The following is a 20,748-nucleotide window of genomic DNA, read 5'->3' as shown; positions in this document are numbered from 1 at the left end:
CTGAACCACAACGTGTGGAATCTCTCAAGGGAGCCAGGGAGGCCAGCCGTGACTTAGAGATCAAGGGCCCTGATGGATTAAAAAGAATCCCTCAGCGTCAGGCATGATGGCACATCCTGTAATCCAAGCACCAGAGAGACAGAGAGACAGGAGATCGTGAGTTCTTTCTTGAATAGGAGGCTAGCCTGGGCTTCATGAGGCTGGGTCTTCCACTCACCCCCAAGAAAGAAGGAAAGAAAAAGGAGGGGGTTGTGTGTGGGGGGAGAAAGGCAGGCAGGCTATCCCACACTGAGCTGAGGGTGGAGCCTGGAACTTATGCGGAGAAGTGGGGGTGGCTGGGAGCCCCAGGGCTGCTGGTAAACAGTTTGTATCTTACCTCTCTTGGCTTCTGGGCCTGTGGTAGCCATGACTGCCCCAGGTGCAGTACAGGGCTCCTTTCCCCTGGAGCTCACAGGACTTCCCGCTGTGAGCTGAGACTGCTGGGTTATTTTGAGAGGATTCATACCAGGGCAGCCACATTAAGAAGCAGGAAACCAGGATCCAGAGGAGTTAAACACTCACTCCCTACTACTGGCTGCCCATGGCTGATCACTCAGGAAATGTACCCGGAAGCGGGCTTTGGGTAGAGCCTGCTGGAATGTCACCTGATGCTGAACCCTTCCACGAAACCCGTGCCTCCCGTGCCCTGCGTCAACTTCCCACCCACCCCTTCTACAGCTCAGTGGCTCAAGGGCAGTAACCAACTCCCCTGGGAAGGAAGAACTAGATTTTCTAAGATTTTCATATGGGTCTGGCCAGTCCTCATCAACAGACCTAGCACATCCTAAGACCCATGCTTCAAATCCAGGTCTAAGCATTCAAGACATTCCACTCACCCAGCTCTTCCAAAAACCAGGACAGAAACATGTGACCATGCTGCGTTCTGCTCTCCCTACCTTAGACGGTGTCATCCCAATTGGAACCTTTGGTCAAGGGGGAGCGTACTTTGTGGCTGATCCCTAAGCTCCCAAACCTACCGAGCTGCTCAGGACCTCTCCATCGTCTTGCAAAGCCCCATCTAGTGAAGGACGTTCACTGGTTCTGATCATAGCTGATAGGTAATGGCTGCTAAGTCAGAATCCGAACTCCTGGATCTGCACTTTCAGTCCCTCTGGCCCGGTCTGGCTGCAAGGAAGGTCCTTCCTCTTCCTCACAGGAAATAGTCACTCCAGGCAGAGAGGTCCGAATCAGCCTCCCACACTGGCCTTCCTGGGGCTCACTCCCACTGGCCCCCATTCTCAATCCAGGATGTCCTTCCCCTCCTCTCAGCCCCTCAGGAGCCATCCCCACTTTGAAGCCCTGGGGATCCTACTGGAAAGAATTCTGGTGACACTAGGGTCCTCTCCCCTGGCACATATCTAGGAATCACCCAGTATTTACAGTGTTGGTTTGTTCGATTGGTTGGTTGGTTGGTTTGGCTTAGCCAGGCTGGCCACAAATTCTCTAAGTAAGCAAGGATGGTCTTGAACTCTCGACCCTCCTGACTTTCTCTGTCTCCAGAATCCTGAGATTACAGGTGTGAATCACTACTCCTGACTCTATTCTTTACATTGTTAATTTTTAAACTTGTCTTTGAGATGACCGCTCCAGGTGTCTGAATCCTGGTCTGAATCTCTGCCTCCACCTGGCTGTATTGTTAATGATACCTTATGTCTCCCCGGTTCTCTGACAGTCTCTTCTGGGGATGGATTCTAGACTCCAAAGCTCTCTTTCCCAGCATCCCCTGGCACAGGACAGTACACATCTAAAATGCAGCACTAGCTATCGGTGGATTGATCGGATTGATTGTCAGGGGCTGTAGGAAGCTGTCAGGCTTCTGTAAAGGGATGGAGGTCAGGGAGGCTTAGCGTCTACAAGAAACTGAGTAGGTGAGGCCCTGGGTCCCTGGCTCCAGGGCTGATGGGCTCAGGGATGGAGCCTAGCTGATAATACAATGCCTGTGGATGGTTTACCTCCATATAGCATTAAACCATTTCTATCTTTTACACAAATGTTTCGTACAATCCTGTAGCTATCCAAATGACAAATAGGATTTCACAAGACAGGTAATATTAAAGGTAGCTAGGATTCCACAAGGCAGATATTATTGTCTCTATTTTATAGATTTTTATAAACAGATTCATAGAGGCTAAAACCAGCCGTGAGTTATAAGCATTTATTTTAGCACTTCGGACTCTACCCTATTGTACTGTACCCACAACCCACCTCCTGCACGACCCTTACTTACCATTTTCTGCCTAACGGATCGTTATTTATGTACCTGTGTCCTCAACCAACGTGTAAGACTTGAGGGAAAGGTGTGTGCTGGATTGTCTCTGTGCTTCCCTTTTCCCTTGCCCATAGCCAGGCTTCAGTTATCATTTATAAAGGGAATTAGTAAATAAAAGATCCGCAAGGGCCCAAGAAAGTTAAATCAGGGTTCGGGGCACACCAGCTGTCCAGCCCACAGTGTACCCGTCTGCCCCCCCTCCCCTAGCCAGCCTTTTGCCTTCAGAAGCCAGCTGCAGCCTGTTTCCATTCTCTGCTGGTGGCCATTGGCCTCAGTGGTCACTTCAGCTCTACACAGCCTGCAGCCATTTGACCCTTCACCCCACTCCCCCCTCTGCAGCCACCACCAACACGGCTCTTCCCCGGCTGATCCAGGCACTACCAGCGTGCTCCACGAAACAAAGCCTTATTTATTACTGTGTTTGTTTGACTGACTGATTTTTAAGACAGAGTCTCAGGTAACCCAGTTTGGCCTTGAATTGGCTGTGTAGCCAAGGATGACCTTGAACTTCTGACCCTCCGGTGAGCTGAGATTACAGGTGGGCTCTACCAGGACTGGTTTATTCAGGGCTTCATGCCTGCTGAGCAAGCACCCTACCAACGGAAGCCACAGCTTCAGCCCCTTATGTTAACTGTTCTTGGTTAGCCAGAGTTTCAGTCTGTAGTGCAGGATTGCCTCAGATTCGTGGCAATCCTCCTGTCTCAGCCTCCCACCAATATGTCTGGCTCAACAAAAATTTTTAAAAGACCCAGTCACTGCCCACCCTCTCATTTAGAATTTGAGGACACCCAATATTCTTGAGCTCAGCTCAGATCTCTCGTGACAGCTCATTTGCCTGCACTCACCAGAAATGGTGCCTCAGGCAGGGCAGGGCAGGACAGGGCAGGACAAGGCAGGGAGGAGCCAGCCAGCTGGCTTCTGGGTTATGTCCGGGGCCAGCTGTTCTCACTGCTGCTGGGGCTTGACTGTCTCTTTCACCGGAAGCCCAGTTGCGGTGTAGCTCAGGCTGCCGGGAACCGGTGCGCTATTCTGGGAGTGTGATGGAGCTGGGCAGCCGATGAAACTTCAGCTCCCTTGGTTTCCAGCTGGTCTCCTCCCTGCTGATGATAAGGCAGAGTTCAGGCATTATGCGAATCCGGAACCGCTGATGGCAAGTCTGAGGGTCTTAATAGCAGTTGTGGTCTCGATAAAGTGGGACCTGGCAGGAGCAAGCGGCCTGTGATCAGCTCTGGCCTTGGTAACCATCTTTCTTGCTGTCACTCACAGGGCCCACAGTCCTTTTTCCTCCTGTTTCACATGTCCTCATCCTCATACCTGCCCTGTTTACAAAATTAACCCATTCATGGGCCTTCTGAAGTAGTCCTTTCCAGTTAAATCCAATAACCAATTTCCTCCAAGGTCCTTGCCTTTTTAATATTTTTATTATATTTATTTATTTATTTAGGGTGGTGTTACATGAATATACAGCTTCAGAACTGATTGTATAATTTGCTTTGAAAATCAATGATCTGGGCCCATTTTTGCCTACCAAGTCCCTGGGAGCCTGCTTGATATCCATACCCCAAAAGGTGCACACTGGCCTTAAGAAACAGTAAAGTCAAAGGTGGGCATTAATCCCCAGAACTCAGAGGCAAAGACAGGCAGATCTCTGTGAGTTCAAGGCCAGCCTGATTAACCTAAGAGTTCCAAAGCAGTCAGGACCACACAATGAAGCCCAGTCTCAAAAAAATAAAATAAAAAATAGCCGGGTGGTGGTGGTGCACGCCTTTAATCCCAGCACTTGGGAGGCAGAGCCAGGCGGATCTCTGAGTTCGAGGCCAGCCTGGTCTACAGAGTGAGTTCCAGGAAAGGGCGCAAAGCTACACAGAGAAACCCTGTCTCGAAAAACCAAAAAAATTAAAAATAAAAAATAAAAATAAGCCGGGCGTGGTGGCGCACGCCTTTAATCCCAGCACTCGGGAGGCAGAGCCAGGCGGATCTCTGTGAGTTCGAGGCCAGCCTGGGCTACCAAGTGAGCTCCAGGAAAGGCGCAAAGCTACACAGAGAAACCCTGTCTCGAAAAACCAAAAAAAAAAAATAAAAATAAAAAAAAAATAAAATAAAAAATAAAAATAATAAAAATAAAAAAAAAATAAGGTTGGGGGTGGAGAGATAGCTCAATGGTTAGGAGCACTTGCTGCTCATACAAAGGACCAAGGTTCTGTTTTCAGTACCACACAGTGACTCGCAACCATCTGTGACTCCAGTGCAGAGGATCTTCCCATGCTCCCATCTGGCTTCCACAAGCACCAGGCATACACACAGTGCCAATGCACACATATAGGCAAACATTCACACACAGTAAAAAGTACATTTTTTTAAGGCAAGGCCAAGTAAAGAAGAACAGATGGGAACCTCTGGGAGTGAAGGAAGGAGAGACAGGCAAAACACAGAAAGCGAGAAGCTGCCTGCGGTCCTGCCGGTTGGGCCACTCCAGGGACTGCAGCAGATGATCAGAAGGGGAAATTGAGAAGGGGTTCACAACTGAGGCCAGCGGGGAGAAGTCAGCCAAGCAGCACAATCCACCCAGAACTTGTGCGCTGAGGGACCCAGTTCCTCCCCAGCTACCTCCCCACAGTATTGCAGATGGGGAGATGAGGCCCAGCTCAGAGCTCCCGATGGCAGTGGTTCCCCGGGTAGGTGACTCTACCACACCTCCACAATGGTCCCCAGAGGCAGGGGCTGCTACCCATTTTACAGATGAGCAAGCTGTGTGCTCTTTGGGCTTTTCTGCCATCCTGCCAGCTCTGTGAGCTTTCTGTTCATCAGAGTGGGACACTGGGTGGGCTCTCAACCCATCCCGGCCACCAATTCCCTTCTCTCTGCTCCTCCCCGAGGTAGGTCTTTCCTCTATCTCTGTGAAGGAGAAGATTAAATGGAAGTTGGGCCCATGAGATGGCTCAGTAGGTAAGGGTGTTGGTTTGTTGCCAAGCCTGAGGACCTGGACCAACTCTGGAAAGTTGTCCTCTGACCTCCATATATGATCTAGCATGTACATGCACATGTGTGCTCAGGCACACACACACACACACACACAAGCATGCATGCGCTCAATTAATCAATATAATTTTAAAACGTTTCTTAAGAACAGGAAGTTGGTGGGTTGGGTCTCCTATGTCTCCCGCCCTGGTGTTCTCTTCTGTGAGTTCTCTCCAGCACTCTCTGACATCATCTCAGTTAAACACATCATTCTTGGCTGGATGTGGTGGCGCATGACTTTAGTCCCAGCACTCCAGGTGCACAAGCCGGCAGATCTCTGTGAGTTCCAGGGTTCGAGGCCAGCCTTGTCTACAAAGTGAATTCTAAGACAGCCAGGGCTACATAGTGAGACCCTGTGTCAAAACAACAATGAAAAATACATTGTTCCTTGGAGTACAAGGCTCACCTCTGTCATCCAGGAGCTGATTAAGACTATAGACTTCTCATACTAGAGAGAAAGCTCACAAACTGCTCTTACAGAGGACCCAAGATCGGTTCCCAGCTCCCACCTTGGGGAGCTCACAACTGTCTGTAACTCTGGCAGCAAAGAGATCCAACATCTCTGGCTTTGATGGGCATTCATGTGTACATACCACACAGACACATGTATAATTAAAAATAACTTTTAAAATATATCTTAAATTGGACAGTGGTGGTGTACTCCTTTAATCCCAGGGTTCAGGAGGCAGAGGTGGGTGGATCTCTGAGTTCAAGGCCAGCCTGGTCTACAGAGTGTGTTCTAGGATAGTCTGGGCTACATAGAGAAACCCTGTCTTCAAACAAACAAACAGTATATATGTATATATATATATGTGTGTGTGTATGTATATATATATGTGTGTGTGTGTATATATATATATGCTATAGATTTCTGTTTTTCTTTTTGTTTTGTTTTGTCTTTTGAGACAGGGTTTCTCTGTGTAACATTTCTGACTGTTCTGGAACTCACACTGTAGACCAGGCTAGCCTTGCACTCAGAGATCCACTTGCCTCTGCCTGGGAAGATGCTGGGATTAAAGGCGTGAGCCACCAACACCCAGCCGGTTTTTCTTAATATGTATTTAAGTGTAGAGGTCAGAGGATAACTTGCAGACATTGTTCCTTCTACCACATGGGTTCTGGGGATCCAATTCAAGTTGTCAGATTTGGTGGCAAGCACCTTTGCTCACTGGGTCATCTCACCAGGCCGAGACTGTAGATTTCTGAACCCACCCAAACCTGTCCAATCAGAATCCATCATTTATTGAGGGCAAAGGTGACTGTAAGATCACTCAAGGTTGCAGCCCCTGAGATTCAAGTCCGTTTTGGATACTAATGATGTGTAGTGGTTTTAATGAGAATGGCCCTTGTAGACTCTTATGTTTGAGTACTTGGTCCCCTGTTGGTGGAACTGTTTGGGAAGGATTAGGAGGTGTGGCCTTGTGGGAAAAGATGTAACACTGGGGACAGGCTTTGAGGTTTCAAAAGCCATTCCAATGTCTGTCTGTCTGTCTGTCCATCTGTCCGTGTCTCTCTCTCTCTCTCTCTCTCTCTCTCTCTCTCTCTCTCTCTCTCTCTCTCTCTCTCTCTCCTTGAGGATCAAGGTCTAAACTCTCAGCTGTTCCTGTTACCCTGGACTTTGTTGTACCACCATGAACTCTAACCCTCTGAAGTTATAAATCCCAAATTAAACTCTCTCTTTTCTAAACTGCCCCTGTCTTGGTGTGGCGTTTTATCACAGCAATGGAAAAGTCACTAAGACACGGCACTTCCAGGGAGAGTTGACAAGGTGGACAAAGCTGTGGGCTGTTAGTGGATGGTGTGTGGGCGAAGGCAATCTCATCAATAGAAGTCATTTGGGGAACAGTTTTGATGGGGAAAAGAAGTCTCCCGAGTAAATAAGAAGTTCACCCCAGAGTCAACTGAGGAGAGGCCTGAACTTGGTTTACAGTGGTAAGGCCCTGGAAGGGAGCTGAGGAGATCTGCTCCAAGTGACTCCATATTGTGCTTTGTCCTGGGCGACCTCATTTTACAAAGCAGCATTTGTGCAGATGTAGACGTGGGTTGGTTGGAGCTGCGTGTCAGGCACATAGACACTACCACCTGTAAGACACAGACTGATAAAGAACTCATCCCTGAGCCGGGCGGTGGTGGCGCACGCCTTTAATCCCAGCACTTGGGAGGCAGAGGCAGGAGGATCTCTGTGAGTTCGAGGCCAGCCTGGGCTACCAAGTGAGCTCCAGGAAAGGCACAAAGCTACACAGAGAAACCCTGTCTCAAAAAACCAAAAAAAAAAAAAAAAAAAAAAAAGAACTCATCCCTGAAAGTAAAAAGATTCTACCTACAAACCTGTCAACGTCAACTGGGAACCTATGGGCACATGGGCTAATCCAAAGCATGTTTGGATGTCCTAGCAGGAGAATGCGGCTACTTGCATTCCCTGGACCCCAAGGCACGCAGCTTTGGAAAGAACATGGGTGAAACAGAGAGGAAGCCAGCAGACACCCGCCTTGACAGCCGGTCAGTGGAAGGTACCCACTGGTTCCTTCACACACACACACACAGAAATATTTTTTAAATGAGAGGGCTGGAGAGATGGCTCAGAGGTTAAGAGCACCGGCTGCTTTACAGAGGACCCAGGTTCGGTTCCCAGCCCCTACATGGTGGCTCACAACCTTCTGTAACTCCAGCTCTGGTGTCCTCTTCTGACCTCTATAGGAAGCCACATACTTGGCATTCACTCATGCAGACACACATACACATAAATAAAAATAATAAAAATAAAACAAAATAAAAAAACAGAATAACCAGGCTAAGACCTTACCAACCACTCCAGACCCAGGAAGGCAACAGCACTCTCACTGGATGCCCTAAAGAGGAAGGCATCAAATACGATGTTGGTAACGGCTCCCACCAATGGGGTCATGTGAATGCAGGGTGTGTGTGTGTGTGTGTGTGTGTGTGTGTGTGTATGTGTGAAGGAACCAGTGGGTAGAGACACAATTGTCCCTAGGCTTTAGTTCAGCTCAGTCCCTACTGCTGATGTGTCCTAGTCGAATGCTGTCCATCTGCCTGTCCATCCAGCTACCTGGATGAAGTTCTGCACTTTGTCTTATGGCTCAGCTCAACCTCCAGGGCTGGCTTAACCCATGGCCCAGAAGCTAGGCTCCGAGTTTCTCCGTATCTTATCTCCTATCAACACAGGCGCCTCCATCTTTATCAGCTCTCTGCCTCTTATAGCAACTTTGAACTCTTTAGGATCCTTAGGTCATCTGTAGCCATTCTGTTACACACTCATGCACGCACGCATGCACGCACGCACGCACGCACGCATGCACGCACTCACGCACGCGCACGCACACACACACAGACACACAGACACACACACACACACACACACACACGGTTTATATATATATATATGAGAACTTCATTACTTTGCATATGTAACTGTGATCTGAGAATTAATTTAATAATAATTAAGACCGGAAAAAAGAGCTATTGTTTGCCAATGACCAGCTATCCCGGCAAACTGGAACGCTTCAACAAATTGCAGCTGACGAGACTGGCGTATTTTCTGAATTTATTTTTATTCAATAAATTCTGACACTGTGGGAAGACATGAATGCATCCATCTTTTTTCTTTCCTTCTGACATCTGACATCACATCATGTGCTCATGACCAGGGCAGGAAGCAGGGGTGGGGATCACGGGCCAGTGCAAACCCTCATAAACATTTTTTAGTTATCAAAAGCTGTTATCAGGCCTGGGACACGGATCAGTGGATAAGGGCACTTGCTGTGAAAGCCTGGCGACCTGAATTCGTTCCTCAGAACCAGTGTAAAAGCAGAAGGAGAGAACGGCCATACCCAGTAACCTTTCTTCATGTCTTCCAGGCGTACCTGGCTGGGAGGAGCCACCACAAAGCTGGGAGCACAGCTAGAGGCTCTTTGCATCCAGTTCTTATAAGGATCCCAGAGGCAAATGCCACTAACTACTGGGATTTCCTGCCTCTGCCCCGACCCCACGGCCTTTGCCTCGGTCGCTTAACCACTCACCGCTTCCTGCTCGTAGGTGGTAGGCAGGAGCCTCAGACTTAGAAGAAAAAAAAAGAGAGTGGGCAGTTTTTCCATGCAGGCCTTGAGCTTCTTCAAGGTCACTTTTATCGCTCACACTAAAGCAGCCAGCCCAGAGCAGTGGAACAGTAGATTTACTCCCGACAGTCCTTTCGCCCTAATACCATATTGCATTTCAAAACAGTTGTCTTGCTCACTGGGCCATTTCCTAACTAGGCCCTGCAAACAGCAGCTGCTCAGCAACTTCCCCGTCCTCGGACCTGCTTTGGTGATGAAATGTGATCCAGGAGAGCCCCTCTTGGCCTTGGAGGCACTGCGCCCTCCCTCTCCGCCTGCTCATGCAATGTATAAAGGGCTCTTTGCCAGCAGCGCGTTAGTTGTTCTTAATTATTTTTGAGACAGGATCTCAAGTAGTCCAGGCTGGCCTTGAACTTGACATGCAGCCAAGGATGACATTGAACTTCCCATCTTCCTGCCTCCACCTCTTGAGTGCTGGTACTGTGGGCGTATGCCACTACACCCAGTTGGGTTTCTTTTTTCTTGCTTTTAAAGATTTACTTATTTTGACTTTAGTGTGTGTTTGTCTGTACGTACATGTGCAATTTGTGTGCAGTGTCCACAGAGGTCAGAAGAGGACATCAGAGCCCTTGCAGCTGGAGTTACAGACAGTTGTGAGCTGCCAAGTGGGTGCTGGGAACTAAACCCTGGTCCTCTGCAAGAGCAGCCAGTGCTCTTAATCACTGAGTCATCTCTCCAGGCCCAGCATCCAGTTTTTTTTTTTTTTGTTTGTTTGTTTTTTGTTTGTTTGTTTGTTTTGTTTTTATGCAATACCAGGATTCAAACCCAAGGCTTTGTACCTGCTAGGCAAGCCCTCTACCAACTGAGCTACATTCCCAGCCCTATTACATATTAGTTAGCCCCTTCCAACGGTCCCTTTTGGTGGAGGGAGGGCACCCTGGGAGACTAGGTCTTACTCTGTAGACCAGGCTGGCTAACATTTCTTTGGCCCTTGTCTCCCTCTGAGTTTCTGAAACCAAAGCACTAGTTTTCTAAATGTTCTGTTTTGAGCAGAGTCCCCTCCAAGGCACACTGCCCAGACCCTTGTTCCTGGTGCTCACTGACTCCTTTTCAAATGCGGTACCTAGCCATGTCGGCCTGGAAATGAAGAATCAGAAAGTAGCTTCTGGAGCCATTGGTTGGAGGTGGGGGGAGCTCATGTTTGTCCTCTTCCTGCTATCATGGCTTCCTGATCTGCAGATAGCATGCATTCTGTCCTCACACAGAGCCACTTCCTCTACGTAGTCAGTCCAGTCCCAGAGTCAGTCACTTCCCTCAGGCTCACAGATCTCTCCACAGTTCACCCTTTGTACTGGCTGGTTGTGTGTCAACTTGACACAAGCTAGAGTCATCAGGGAGGAAGAAGCCGAAGTTGAGGAAATGCTTCCATGAGATCCAGCTGTAAGGCATTTTCTCAATTAGTGATCGATGGGGAGGGCCCAGTCCATTGTGGGCGGTGCCATCCCTGGGCTGGTGGTCCTGGGTTCTATAAGAAAGCAGGCTGAGCGAGCCAGTAAGCAGCAGCCCTCTGCCACGGCCTCAGCATCAGCTCCTGCCTCCAGGTTCCTGCCCTGCTTGGGTTCCTGCCCTGACTTCATTCAGTGATGAACAGTGATGGGAAAGTGTAAGTTGAATAAACCCTTTCCTCCCCAACTTGCTTTTGGGTCATGGTATCTCATTGCAAAAATAGAAACCCTAAGATACCTCCATTTGCAGATGGGGAAACTGAGACCTGGAAAAGTTAACTACTACTCATTACAAGTAATGCCTGAGCCACCACTGATTCCTAGAAGTGACGCCGGTACCCAGAACAACCCTTGTGCTCCCAGCTCTGTTCCTTCAACCTGGCAAAAACAGGCCTGACCGGGTCCAAAACTGCTCCCCGCGATGGCTTGGGATAGCTAGGGTGTCATGCAAAAGAGACCCGCAGCCAGTAGACACTCGACCGGGCTCTGCTGTTCCTTGACTGTGGGGCCCATGATGTCATTTCCTGCCCAGGAACAAAGGCAGCCTTTCTGCCTGCTCCCTGTGCTGGTCGTCCTGGGTGGAGAGGACGTTGTCATGTTAAGAGCGCTCAGAAAGCTGTTTGATGCTCTTCAAAGGTATTGTCAGCCCCTTCGAGTCCTTGGAGAGCCATGAGTGTCCAGCTGCTTTACAAATATTTGTTGGCTTCAATGAAAGGGCTTCCTACCAGGCCCAGAAGGAGCAAGGCCACCCTTACATTCTGCTCTGTAACCACAGCTGGTCACCAAAGCTAGGGAGACCACTGGGTCAAACCGCTAAGGTGGGACATGAATGTATCCCTCCTCCCTCCCAAGGACCCAGTGTGCAAGGATGGCAGAGATGGTAAATCTTCCACATTATTCCAGGAATCGGTGGCTATATAAACAAGATATTCTAAATTTAGCACCGTAAAACAATAATATCTATTTATTTAGTGAGATAAACTCTTAGGCAGCCCAGGCTAGCCCCCAGCTCAGCATGACATATAGTCAAGAATGACCTTGAACGACTGTGGCTTATAATAAATTTCGGTTTTACTCAATTATTGAAAAAAAAATAGCCAAATGAATGGAAACACATGAGCTATGAACCAAAGGCTGAGGGGCCCCCAGCTGGATCAGGCCCTCTGAATAGGTGAGACAGTTGATTGGCTTGATCAGTTTGGGAGGCAACTAGGCAGTGGGACCAAGTCCTGTGCTCATTGCATGAGTTGGCTGTTTGAAACCTGGAGCTTATGCAGGGACACTTGGCTCAGTCTGGGAGGAAGGGACTGGACCTGCCTGGACTGAGTCTACCAGGTTGATCGCAGTCCTCGGGGGAGGCTTTGCCCTGGAGGAGGTGGGAATGGGGGTAGGCTGGGGGTAAGGGGAGGGGGTGGGAGGGGGGAGAATAGGGGAACCTGTGGCTGATATGTAGAACTGAATGGTATTGTAAAATAAAAATAAATAAATAAAAGAATGACCTTGATCTCCTGATTCTCCTGCCTCCTTCTCCTGAGTGCTAGCATTACAAGGCATTCAGCATTGTGCCTGGTTTTCTACGATGCTGAGAATCAAATCTAGGGCTTTGTGCATGCATGCTGGGCAAATAATCTGCCACCTGAGCTGTGACTCCAGCGCCATTGGTTTATTTCTGTCTGTCATGGTCCTATGAGTTGGCAGGACTCAGCAGGTAGGCTCTTCCTTGGGTCACTATGCATTTGCAGTATGATGATAGCTAGGGCTGTGGTCATCTGAAGACCCAACTTATCTAGATGGACAAGATGGCAGCTTGTGGCCTCTCCCCAGGGCCTCTGTCCAACAGGACAGTCCAGACCTCTAAATGGCAGCTCAAGGTCCCAATTTCAGCTAGTCTTCAGGAGGATGTAACTGTGTCCCAGGTTGGCACTGCCACATTCTGTAGGAGGCACTCATAAGTCAGTCCATGTTGAAGGAGGTGGAGGAAGGGACTTCCTCTACCCATGGACCAGTGACAGAGGGGAGAAAGTGAAGTCTGATGCCTTCAGAGACAAATGCCACCCAGAACCAGAGACAGCCTCCATTTCTAAGGCTCCTGAGCTGCCTAGCTTATCAGAGCTGTTGTTATGGCAACATGGAAGCCCTGGCTATGGTGGAGGATGTAGATAAAGGCTGAGTTTCATTTCCTGAACAGAAAAACCATTGAGCATCCCTTTCCTGGAGTCACTCAGGTTCTGTTACCAGGGCAATGGGCGTTATGGTCCTGGAGGCACCAAGATGCCGGTGTCTGAAGTTGGGCAGCACCACCCTTGTCCCACTGCCGTGTCCTGACCTCAGCCATATCCACCCAGTGTGATGGCTACATGGGCATTCCTGATTGTCCACTGGACAGCTGTGTAGGCCTAAACGCCATGGCTAACCAAATGACTGCCTGGCTGCTCTCTTCAGTGAAGAACTTGTCCCTAGTTCTGTATGCAGTTCTCAGGGCCGGAGGGGAGGAGCCTGTGCTTGGTCAGCCACGCCTCTCCTAACAGTCTCTGACCTTGATTTCAAACTGTCATTGTAGCCTCAGCTTTTCAAGCCACCCCCTCCCATCCCAGCTGATTTCTCCTTTTCTTTGCCCCCTTTCCTGTTCACCCTCTTATCCTACCAGCATTGTGCATGCTTCAGAGCTGACTGGTTGTAAGAGATGGCGGAATGACCCTGCAAAGAGCACATGGAATGTATTAGTTTCTTGTGGCTGCTGTGACACACTGGGTGACTTTAGGCCAGAAGTTAGACAGTCTGGGAGGTGGGCAGAAACTCAAATTAAAATGTCCACAGGACTAGTTCCTTCTGGTAGCTCCGCAAAGTATGCAGTCCTCCCCTCTCTCCCAGCTGCTAGCGGATGCCAGAAGGCTTCAGCATTCCTTGGCTTTTAGTAGCACAAAGCATCACTCCCATCTCTGCCTCAGTCATCATGTGACCGACCTTTCCAGGTCTCTAAGTAGCCTCCTAGCCATCACTGGTTCCAATTCAGACAGTCTTCATCAGACTTAGGGTTCCTTCTAATCTATTATTATTATTATTATTATTATTATTATTGTGTTGGTTGCTATTTTGTTTGTTTTGTTTGTTTGCTTTTTTTTTTTTTTTTGATGTGCATTGGTGTTTTACATGTGTGTCTCTGTGAGGGAGTCAGATTCCCTGAAAGTGGAGTTACAGACAGTTGTGAGCGGCCATGTGAGTGCTGGGAATTGAACCTGGGTCCTCTGGAAGAACAGCCAGTGCTTTTAACCACTGAGCCATCTCTCCTCCAGTCTATTTTTTGTTTGTTTGTTTGTTTGTTTGTTTGTTTGTTTTTGAGATAGAGTTGAATGTTTCCCAGGGTGGCCTGGAGCTCACTACATAAGTCATTGATGACCTTGAACTTCTGATCCTCCTGCCTCCTCTTCTTAAATACTGGGAAAACAAGTATAAACCACATGCATGATTTATGCTGGGGAGTCAAAATCAGGGCTTCATACATGCTAGGCAAGCCTTTGACTCCTGGAGCTACATGCCCAGCTCAAACACAATCTCTTTTGAGATAAGGTCTCCCTGTGTGGTACAGGCTGGCCTCGAACTCATGATCCATCTAGAGTCAGCCCCCAGGTGCTGGGATTATAGGTGTATGCCACCACAGCCTGGGGTCCATCTAAATCTTATCTCAATACTTAGTTATATTTATCATGGCCCAGATTCCAATAAGGGTGTGGTGGTACAGGACTGCTATCTAAACACAGCCTAACAGCAGACACTCAAACACACTGAGACCCACAGAGGGACACTGTACAATACACAGCCTCTGGGTGTCTATCCCACTAATGCCCAAAGGTCTTTCCACCCAGGACAGTCTCAGCTTTCCCAGGAGAGACCAGTAGGACCCCTAGCTGAGCATATGGTGGCTCAGGGGCAGCTGAGCTCTGTCCCTGCATGAACTGAAACCACAGTCCCTGCAAGCTACCAATGTGCCTACTCTCTGCAGAAGCAGGACCCCGGCCGGGTTCCTCACTCCGTCCTTTTCTTGTATATCAGCATTCACAGTTCCCCTCTGATTATAGTTAAATTTGTGTGGTTTTGGACAACTAACTGCTTCCCTAAGCCTGGGTTTCCTCTCTGTAAAATGAAAACCAAGATCGCTGCCTCATAGCATGGCTACTTAGAGACCTGGAAAGGTCACATGACTGAGGCAGAGATGGGAGTGATGCTTTGTGCTACTAAAAGCCAAGGAATGCTGAAGACTTCTGGCATCTGTGGGTTTACACAGTGACTTCTAGACCAGCCAGAGTTACATAGTGAGACCCTGTCTCAAACAAGATGCAGGGCAGGAGTCAGACGTGATGGCACATGCCTTAATCCCAGCCACTCTAGAGGCTGAAGCAGGCATATCATTCTAAAATTGAAACCAGGCTGGACTAAGAAGCCAAGTATTATCTCAGTAAAAACAAACCATGTAGCTGGTCGGTGGTGGTACATGCCTTTAATCCTAGCACTCCGGAGGAAGAGGCAGGGGGATCTCTGAGTTTGAGGCCAGCCTGGTCTACACAGTGAGTTCCAGGACAGCCAGGGCTACACAGAGAAACCCTGTCTCAAAAATACAGAACCAACCAACCAAGAAAAAGGATGTAAGGTTGTAGCTCAGTGGTAGAGCACTTGTCTAGCACATGTGAGGCCCTGGATTAAAGTCTCCCAGCACCTCAAAAAAGAAACAAAGGCCTTTTCTAGGATGTGGGAGGTACCCAATGAGTAACCTACTACCCCACCTGTGTGCATACCAGGAATTGTGGTATGTACCTTAGAGGTGTTATCTTTCTCAACCCAGAGCCAAATGCAAATCTTGTCTGCCCCCCACTGCAACTCCCATCCCCACCGTATGTGTGTGTGTGTGTGTGTTGGTCATAGGGATGGGGATCTTTAAAAAAATATTTATTTTAATTTGTGTATGAGTGTTTTGACTACATAGGTATATACACACATATATGTATACACACACACACACACACATATATATGTATGTATGTATGTATGTATGTATGTATGTATGTATGTATATACCACATACACGCCTCAGAGGTCGGAGGAGAGGAACCTGGAGTATGAGGCACCACATGGGTGCTGGGAATTGAATTCTGGTCCTCTGAAAGAGGAGCCAGTGCTCTAACTGCTGTCTCTGCCCTGGGATCTCTTTTGACACTGTATTCTAGGCTGATCTGGAACTCACAGTGTAGTCCAGGCTGGCCTCAAGCTCACTATGCAGCAGAAGATGCCCCCAATCTTCCGGTCCTCCTTCCTCCTCCTCCCGTGAGCTGAGATGACGGGCATGTCCCACCACTCCCGGTTCTATAGGGTAGGGAACGGAACCCAGGGCTTTGTGCATGCTGAGCAGGCTGAGTGACTGAGTCACATCCCCGGGCCCACCATTTGTCCTTACAAAGCTCTGTGGATTTATTGACTATTGCCTCCCTCTGATTTCACGCTACATCACACAGCAGTGGTGGAGATCACCTGACTGGGAAATTAAATATCCTTGCTATCTGGCCCTTTACAGAAACTTTGACCACCCCGAATAAGGGCCGTTGCCAACCTGCCAGGCTTGCCCTCTGCATCAGACAGTTCTACCATGACAGACCAGACAGGGCTTCCATCAGGCGAAAGAGGGGCATAAGAGGTTCCTCTTTACAATGGGTCCTGAGGACTGTAATCAGCTGGCAAGGATGTGTTGGTGTCAGGATTTATTCAGGACCAGAGCCCAGTTAGGGACCAAGGTGTCCCTGCCTTCACTGATGTCCTGAGACTGCCACTGGGTACCCAAGCGGCTAAAGTGCTACCTTGGCCTCTGGGCAGCAACCAGAACAAACCCCCCACCACCACCACCACCACCACCACATGCCCCGTATCCCACAGCCCAGGATGACAGGAAAGGACTTGTTCACAACACACAGGAATTCCCCACCTCACACCCCCTGCCCCAGACTGACTGCCGAGCCTGGGGCAGAAGGTGAATTTTCCCTGCCTGAGACTGAGCAGGGCTGTAACCAGATCGCTGTATTAGTGTGACCTGGTTGAAGTGGCTGTCTGGCACTCCCCTCCCCCATTCCTCTCCTCTCTACCACTCCAGGAAGAGCAAGGTCTAGGGAGGCTGCTCTCCTGTTATTGGTCAGAATGACAGTTGGCCAGGATTGCCTGATTAGGAGCAACAGCGATCTCCTTACTTGGTCCCTTTTCTTGCTTCCGGGGTGTCCTGGATTCTCCTGGACTGTGACCCCTGCAGCTTTCCGGAGCTGGCAGAGGGTCTGAGGAAGTGGGGGCGGGCCTGCTCTTCAGGGACTTCACAGAGGAAAATCCAAGCACCCACTCACTACTTTACCTGCTTCTGGCTTCAAACAGGAAATAAACAAGTGCATAGACCCAGGGCCCCTCCTCCTCCCTGCCCGGTGAAGTGTGCCAGCCCTGGCTGTGCCTTTGGGTGCAGAGAGCTGCTGGCTCAGGCTGACCACAGCTCCTGCTGAGCCATCAGCGTCCCCAGAACTCCGGCTGCAGCTGGCTCCTGGGGAGGATGCCTTGGCGTCCAGTCCCCTTACTATGGTGGGTTGCTGCTCTAGCCATTGATTTTTTTTTTTCTAATGTGTTCTGTGCTGAGTATTCTGTCCTTCTCTCTGGCACCACAAGGCCTGCCTGCTGGTTGGTCTGGCCAGCTTGCCAGGAAGCAGCATATGCCCCATGCCTAGGAGGCCAAGAGCAAGGAGAGAAGAGCCTTTATCCCTCCGGAACATGGGGTCCCACTGGAGCCCATGGCTCTTCCTACCACCCTGGTTCACTGTCACCCTCAGATTTCCAGGGCCTGGGAAGTCTGTGGTTGGCTGTGAAATCAGTCTGATAAATCCCGAGCCAAGCGGTTCTCAGTATAGACTCCAAAGAAGAAGGCACAGTTTCACAGGGCTGGAAGCTCCGTGAATACTTACACATTGGTGTCCAGTGTGTTTTGCTTTTTGGCACCAGGGATGGATCCCAGGACCTTCAGTCTTCAAGGCACAGAAGCCACATCCCTAGCCCTTTTTTAAATCATTTAAAACACCATTTTTAAATCATAAAGGGAATCCACACCTGTTTGGAAGATTGAAACCCAGTCAGATTTTATTGAAGGTAAAAGCAGACCTTCCCTCAGCTCCCTCTACTTTCCTGCTTGTGTTCCCCGGGAAGCCACCTGAATTTTCAGTTTCAGCTAGTGGTTCTCAACCTGTGGGTTGAGACTGCACAGGGGGTCACATATCACACATCCTGCACATCAGATGTTTACATTATGATGTATAACAGTAACAAAGTTACAGTTATGAAATAGCAATGAAAGAATATTATGATTGAGGGAGTCACCACAACACGAGGAACTGCGTTAAAGGATCAGTTGAGAACCACTGGTTAGGGAAGTCTCTTTCCAGAAATTTCCTGTGCTTAATTATTTGCATCTTGCAATAATCCCATGATATGAGCAGGTCAGAATATAGAGTAGCTGGTTTACAAGTGAGCCAAGGAGGTCGGGGCTATAGCTCAGTAGGCAGAGTGTTTGCCTAGCATGCATGGAGCCCTGGGTCCAATTCCCCGGCATCGCATAAACACTCACCTATAAGCTGGGCATAGTGGCGCGTGCCTTTAATTCCAGCACTAGGAGGCACTGGGAGGCGGATTTGAGTTCGAAGCCAGCCTAGTTACAGAGCAAGTGCCAGGATAGCCAGGGCTACACAGAGAAATCTTGTCTCGAAAAACAAATAACAAAAACTCCTCACCTATAATCTAAGCACTTGGGAAGTGGAGGGAGGAGGGTCAGAATATATAACAAGTTTGAAAGTTCTGCCTATAAACAGATAAAACAAAACAAAAAAATCTCACCGCAAACAACAACCGTTAAGAAAGCAAAAAGCGCCCAAGGAAGTCAGGCTCTCCGTGTGGGTCTAAGAGCAAGCTACCAGGACTAAACATGTCACTCCCACTACATAACCGAAGCCTGGCCTGCTGCTCCTGCCCCTGAGGTTGGTCCTGATGAATGCTTTCATCTCCCCAAGTAGATCATCTGGCCCCACAGCTACAAATGCAGAGATCTTCCTCACATAGCCAGATTGGCCTTGAACTTGATATGTTAGGATAGTCTTCATCTTCTGATCCTCTGGCCTCCACTTCCCAAGTGCTGAGATGATAAGTGAGTGCCACCAAGACACTCACCAGTGTAGCGCTGACACAGAGTGGCCACCTCTCGGAAGGCCTCAGCTAGCAGGCATGGCCAGAGTTGAGGAGTCCGCCCTCATGCAGAAAGGAAGAGCTGGGAGGCCAGGGGCAGGACAGTGGACTCCAGTGCCAGTAAGAAAGCCGATGGGACCTCTGGTGGCCCTAGCAAGGCCCTCAGAGACAGCTGTTCCTATTCCCTCTTAATGAGTCCCCTCAACAGAAAATTGGAGTGCATTGAATTCCAACCCGATAATCACAAGACAGGTTGCATTCCCACAGCATCTGTAGGAGAATTGCACAGTTTTAGTCAAGTCATTAGACCTGATGAAAAGCATATTTCAGAGCCAGGCATGGTGGCGCACACCTTTAATCCCAGCACTCGGGGCGGCAGAGGCAGGAGGATCTCTGTGAGTTCGAGGCCAGCCTGGTCAACAAAGTTGAGTTCCAGGACAGCCAGAGAAATCCTGTCTCAAAAAGAACAAAACAAAACAAACAAAAAAAATAAAAAGAAGAGAAAAGCCTATTTCCAACAGCTAAGTGATATTCTACAGGACACGACAAAAGACTGCCACCATTTTTGCTGACAAAACCCAAATGCTAACTAACTTGCCACGGCAAACTAGCACAGTGGTTCGTAGTCTGAGTCTTTTTAAAAACATGGATCAATGCCAAGTGAGTAGAGGAAACAAATCTGCATTTTTCATGGTCCTTTGGGCAAATTACAACCTGCTCCACCAGAGGCAGGTGAATGGCCATTCCCGAAGAACTTTCCATAAAAAAAAAAAAAAAAAATCAGCATTTCTCGTTTCACATCTGTAACTCCAGTTCCAGGGGATCTGACACCCTCACAGACATATGTGCAGGCAAAATACCAATGCACATTAAAAAAAAATCATTACCAGGTGGTGGTGGCACACACCTTTAATCCCAGCACTCAGGAGGCAGAGGCAGGCGGATCTCTGTGAGTTCAAGGCCAGCCTGGTCTACAGAGTGAGTTCCAGGACAGGCTCCAAAACTACACAGAGAAACCCTGTCTCAACAACACCCCGCCCCCCCCCCCAAAAAAAAAGAAAACCATTAAAAAATTATTTTAGATCAGCACTTCTCTTCACTATATAACCTTGGCTGGCCTCAAACTCACAGAGATATTCCTGCCTCTACCTCCTGAGTGCTGGGATTAAAGATGTGTACCGCCACACCTAGCTTCTAAAAATATTTTTCAAAAAGAAAATAAAAACTTAAGTTTTGCTCTTGATCGTAACAGATCTCTGTTTAGGTGACCAGCAAGTTGTCACCCAAGCTTTTCCTTTAAAAACATTTATTTATTCATTTTTATGTTACATATGTGGGTGCTTTGCCTGCATGTATGAATGTGTACCACATATATGCAGTGCTCACCAAGGCCAGAAGATGGTGTTGGACCCCCTGGAACTGAAATTATAGATGGTTGTGTGTGCCCTGTGGATGCTGGGAACTGAACCCCAGACCTCTGCCTGAACAGCCCGTGCTCTAACCACTGAGCCATCTTTCCAGTCCCTTTTTCTTTTTTTAGAGGAAGAAAAGCTCGTGTCTCTTCTGAGCCTGTTCCTCTCCACCTGTTTCTATTTGAGCA

The 20,748-nt window shown here is 48.7% G+C and overlaps 1 protein-coding gene across 4 annotated transcripts in view; it reads right to left on the bottom strand.

The window, feature by feature from the left end:
- Gprc5c (G protein-coupled receptor class C group 5 member C) overlaps positions 1 to 17,282 on the bottom strand; it is a 43,065-nt gene extending 25,783 nt beyond the window's left edge. The window contains exons 1-2 of one of the 4 annotated variants that reach the window (XM_076543691.1): positions 17,132 to 17,282; positions 3,154 to 3,408 (exon numbers count right to left, since the gene is read on the bottom strand). Coding sequence is in view for 2 of the 4 variants with exons in the window: in XM_076543687.1 (XP_076399802.1) it covers positions 377 to 503 (127 nt within the window). In the remaining 2 variants the exon portion in view is untranslated. Of the gene's footprint in view, positions 1 to 376; positions 562 to 3,153; positions 3,409 to 17,131 lie in introns of those variants that run through there. The other 3 variants (XM_076543683.1, XM_076543687.1, XM_076543682.1) reach the window with 3 other exon arrangements.
- Between the last annotated feature and the right edge of the window lie 3,466 nt (positions 17,283 to 20,748).

This window comes from Peromyscus maniculatus, chromosome 8 (genome assembly GCF_049852395.1).
Source record: "Peromyscus maniculatus bairdii isolate BWxNUB_F1_BW_parent chromosome 8, HU_Pman_BW_mat_3.1, whole genome shotgun sequence".
Taxonomy (NCBI): domain Eukaryota; kingdom Metazoa; phylum Chordata; class Mammalia; order Rodentia; family Cricetidae; genus Peromyscus; species Peromyscus maniculatus.
The sequence above is the reverse complement of the archived record's forward strand: the minus strand, read 5'-3'. Positions and strand labels throughout refer to the sequence as shown.